Source organism: Pundamilia nyererei, unplaced genomic scaffold (genome assembly GCF_000239375.1).
Source record: "Pundamilia nyererei isolate P.nyererei 1_Seehausen unplaced genomic scaffold, PunNye1.0 scaffold00102, whole genome shotgun sequence".
NCBI classification, from domain to species: domain Eukaryota; kingdom Metazoa; phylum Chordata; class Actinopteri; order Cichliformes; family Cichlidae; genus Pundamilia; species Pundamilia nyererei.
This window is the reverse complement of record NW_005187503.1, coordinates 1,736,991-1,742,078: the sequence shown is the minus strand read 5'-3', so window position 1 is coordinate 1,742,078 and position 5,088 is coordinate 1,736,991. Positions and strand designations below refer to the sequence as shown.

The following is a 5,088-nucleotide window of genomic DNA, read 5'->3' as shown; positions in this document are numbered from 1 at the left end:
AAAAAAAGACAGTCTCTCTGTAGATGTTTGGATGATTCAGCCAACCGGTTCTTACTAAATCACTGGTGCAGATATAACTACAGTTTCAAGAAACAGCAATGGGTTTTAGGTAATCGCATTACTTACATTTCAACCCCCTGACACTTTATCGCCACACTTCTATTCATCTGAAACCTGTAACTCCTTGATGCTGTTCTTCAATAGGAAAATTAATAACATTCACCAGCAACTCAGTTCAAATGCTGTTTCTACCCCCTCTTCAGAACCTCTTCTCCAATTTGAGCCCCTTTCCACCTTTCATGTTCCTGATATAGCTGATATTTCCATGTCCATATGTAAATCGAAGCCCGCTACATGTCATCTTGAACCTATGCCTACAGGACTGTTGAAATCTTGCCTGTCTTCCTTACTCCCACTCATCACCGGTATTGTTCCTTCTTTATGCAAGATTGCTTCAGTCACTCCTATACTGAAAAAACCTGCCTTAGATCCTAACAACCTTCATCTGTTTAACAATCAACCCTTTATTTCTAAAATACTTGAAAAGTCGCAGCTCAACTTCATTTACACCTGGTTCATAATAATATATACGAGAGATTTCAATCTTCCACTGATGTCACTGACAGCACAGAAATCACTTTATTTAAAGTCACTGATGATCTTCTACTCAGAACTGGCTCTTCTCAACATTCTCGTCCTTTTGGATCAGAGTTCAGCCTTTGACACTGTCTCTCACTCCATCAAATCATTTAAGGTTAAGAGCCTTGGTGTCATCCCTGAAGATTACTTCCTTTTCTTTCCATCCAGTTTGCGTCCAGTCTTGTTTATAGCCTCGTTACCTCCTGCATTGACTACTGTAATTCTCTTTTACATGGTCTTCCCCAAAAATCCCTCCATAAGCTTCAATTGGTTCAAAACTCAGTTGCTTGCATTATTACCAGAACCCCCTCCCACCTGTCATGGGTTGTACGGGCAGACCGTGTGGAGGGAGGAGGAGAACCAAAATGCAGACACTTGGAACAAAACTATAATTTAACAAAGGGTGAGCCGTTTATTTTTGGCTGGGAAAAGACAGAAACCAAAAGGCAGATGAACACTATTGGAAAACTAAATTCTAAACACAAGGGACAAATAACAAAACCTTGAACATGATTTAAAAAAACTCAACACGAGGACAGAACTCTACAGACAACCTGACACAAAACAAAGGAAGACAGAGAACTTAAATACACAGAACGTTAATGAGGGAAGTGGAAACACATGGGGAACACAGCTGACACAAATGAACATGGCGCCACAGAGAAAGCAAAACACACTGAACACAGAAACACGAGACTGTCAAAATAAAATAGGAAACATAAAGAGAGGAAGACTATGACAACACATATGACATGGAAAACGGAGACATGAAACACATAACAGACTGGGGACACGGAATGATAGACAAGGAGAGGAACATGGAAACAGATAAGGGGAACAAGGGACAGACATAACTAAAAATCATACATGGGGGACAAGAGACTTACACAGGAATCAAAAGGATACATAAACAAGGGAGCATGGATGAAACTTTAAACAAAACCTAATTAAGACATTGTAATAATAACACTAGAACTTACCATTACTCTAATACATCACAAGAAATCAGACAGACAAAATAAACTCAAAATACTGGGTCGCAGACCCAGTGTCTTGACACCACCAACACATCACCTCTGTCCTTCAGGAACTTCACTGGCTCCATGTGAAATTCCCTGGCTAGCCCGGAGAAGGCTGCATCCCTCGCTCAAAACACACAGTCAAATTTTATATGTAAGAGGATGGTACAGATTTAAACTTTTTCTTAGTCTTTACTACATGACCCGTCTTACAGATTAATGTTTTTAGAAGCCCGAGCTTACGTTATTTAATCAGAAAAATATCAGCTTGTTCTTATCCCTTTATATTCTTTTACTTTTAGAATGACCAGAAACATACAGGTGATGATGAAACTGTTTGACTTTGTGTTTTCCCAAGCATGTTTAGTTTTATAAATCAGCGTGCACTTCAAACACTATTTCTTTGAATGTTTTTTTCTATTAGATAAGATAGTAGTAAGATAAGCCTGATTCATAATTAGGAAATTCACATTATTAAAGCGGCAAAGTGTATAGCATAACCTATAAAAATAACAATATATAACAAAAGGAAAAAACACTTTAAATTTGGAAGAAATATAATTTAAATATAATCATGTATATAATACAACAATACAACTGAATTTACTTTACATATTTTTTGTTTGTCCAACTTAGACCCAGTACAAAAGAAAATGTCAAATGTGAAATGGATCCATCTCACCTTTTAACCAATCAAATATGGGCTGCTTGACTTATACTGTGTCAGTTTCTCTCTCCTGTCTTTCAGTGCCCTTATTAAGTCTAATTCTGAGTATAATCATCCTCTACTCTCCAGCAGGGTTGACGAGGTAAAACATAAGAAAAGGTCCGTTTGGGACTTCACGCGTCAGAGGAGTAGACCCCACCCTTGTTGTTTCCTTTTGGATTTTAATTGGTCGAGAATGCCGGGCGTTGAAAGTCAATTGGAAACACGTCGCTGTCGATCACTTCAGAGGCGTTTCTTACCCAGTTCGTAGGAAAACTGCAAAGGCTCCCACTTACCGCAACTATAGGGAAAACCAGGTGAAAATGGACCCCTCGGAACAAATGAGGCCCCTGTTGAGAGCAGTGAGTACCCGCACAGCACGACCCAGACGTCCGTTGTAACTGTGCCCCTCGTTTGCCAGGTAGCGCTACAAGTATCAGGGATGCGTGGGAGTCAGTGAGGCACCATCCGGCGAATGCTATTGTTAGCCGGCTTTCTATTTGTGTCACATGCCGAAGCTGCAAGTTCTCTTAGAAATTTATTTACCATCCCGGTTGTTATTCGCATAGCTGGAATTGGTTTGCTTTGACTTAATTGGCCTGCTCGGTTAACTTATTACCGTTATTAAGCACAAATGATATTAAAAAATTGACTAAATCAGTTACTTTGTTGCCAAAGTGGCTTACTTTATGAAACAGAATATTTATATGGTTACAAGCATAAGGCTACTTTATCATGCTTGTAATTGATGACGGGTGACTGTACAGGCAGTTGTGCATTTTTCTTCTCACGTTCAACAAGTTAACCTGTCCGTTAAAATGAAGCTATGTGCCCCAGCTCCGCAAGCGAGGACATCTGCCGCTAGCACGTCTACAGAAATAAAACCTCGTTTGCATATCAAATGCCCCCAGAATAGAAAGCCGCTTTCTGCTGTGATGTTTCCGTGTCAGGAAATGCTGCTAAAGCTTACTGTAAAGGTGCAGCTCGACAGGAAAAAATAAACACGTAAGTGAAAGGAAAAAAATGCACAGCGTCAAAAGAGTCAGGACCACCTCTCGACTATTTGATGTTTAAACGCAGTTGTGGGCGAGAACAGGCTAAAGTCGCACATCTGTCGGTGTTAAAGATAGGAGGATGATAAGCGCATCAAACACACAGTGCTGCTTACAAGACCTCCTCCCAAAAAGAGCTAAGTTTAAAATGCAGGCAGGGTGACTGACGTCATGGCTGGTGTAGGGTTATACACTTCTGTCTTTATGTGGCATGCATGTTTGTGCGCGTGAGAAAGTGTGCGTGCAAGTGAGGAAGCTCAACCACACTAGCCGTACAGTGAGAATGACTTGTCAGCTATATGCGCACTTCTTTCCTAGACACGGATGTCAGAATGTGCTCTGACACTAGGCCCCTTTGTGTGCTTAGATATTTACATGACCAATCTCAAGAACATACCATTGGTGAGCTTTGAGTCGGGCAGTGTGTTCGGTTCAGCTACCATCTGTATGATTAAATGCATGAATCTGTTTCAACAAGCTGCTCATGGTATTATCAGGCTTGCTGTTTGACCCCTGCTATTGTTGGGAGGCTTATTGAAATGTGCTTAAGCAGTGATAATCTCATTTAACTGCGACTGAAGACTTAGCAATTGTTTAGTTTGGCCCTGGCTCTTGTTCATTTAAAACGACTTGCTGTTAGAGTCCCGCAAAGTATGCACACATTCTATGTTCTGGCACAGAGCGGTCATTATTCTCTTGAGTTTGTCATATACAGTAGACTTGGGAATAACAAGACACCCCACGATATGATGCTATCACAATGCTTCACCCAGGATACGATATTATTGCGATTTTTAAACATTTTGCAATATGAGGATTATTGCAGTAATATATACTGCAATCAACTTTTTCTTTTTTAAAACTGCAAATTATATCTTCAAAGTTAGACTTTGTCAGTATGTTTTATCCAATTGGATGAGTTCGTCTCACTTCAGTTATTTATTTACTTTTACTGAAAAGAGCGATTGTCCTGCATGCAAACAGTCACTAAAACCAGCCATAAATGTTGCCTTAGGACAGCCAGTCTGCTACCAGTCTGACATCAGTGTGATTTAATACGGTCAAGTTGGCAATTACATGCATTCTACTTCTGATAAAACAGCAAAAAGTGTGTAATACCATCAAACTTCAGTCAGCACGTTGAAATTGTTTCTTTGTAAGGAGTTTGCTGTCCTATTATTACTTGTGTGACTTAGCCATTAGCTTCCTCTGAATGAGGAGGTAGCTTTGTTGTGCTAAGTCTGTCCAGTGTTGGATGGTTTTTTTTGGTTGAACCAATTGAACTTACGTTTGCTAGGCTAACGTCTAAGGATCTTGGAAAGAAAAGCGTCTGGACTTCTCCAAGTTTCCTTAAAGACATTTCACCTCTCATCTGAGAAGCTTCTTCAGTTCTAAGAGCAATCAGGGGAGAGTTCCAGATTTTACGGTCTATGGGAGTGTCCCATTGATCCTCTACCTAATCACATGAGCCAAGGTGTGAAAACAGGTGCGGGTCACAATCAGTCAAGGTTTCAGGTGAACCCATTGTGAAACCTAGCCTCACCCTATCATGTGATTTACTAAGGTCAAAAGGCCCAGGATGTGAGTGGGCGTTAAGGCGTCTGGGAAGGGATCACAAAACTGGATTTTAGATGGCAGACAGTTGGTGCCGTAATATATTCTGCTGATAAGC

General features: G+C 40.4%; 1 protein-coding gene across 7 annotated transcripts in view; it reads left to right on the top strand.

The window, feature by feature from the left end:
• Nucleotides 1-2,576: 2,576 nt before the first annotated feature.
• Nucleotides 2,577-5,088, top strand: part of LOC102197977 (sodium bicarbonate cotransporter 3-like) — a 53,290-nt gene continuing 50,778 nt past the window's right edge. For all 7 annotated transcript variants that reach the window (XM_005740706.1, XM_005740710.1, XM_005740707.1 and 4 more), the window contains exon 1: nucleotides 2,577-2,726. In XM_005740706.1, the coding sequence (XP_005740763.1) occupies nucleotides 2,688-2,726 (39 nt within the window). In that variant the 5' untranslated portion in view covers nucleotides 2,577-2,687. The remainder of the gene's footprint in view (nucleotides 2,727-5,088) is intronic.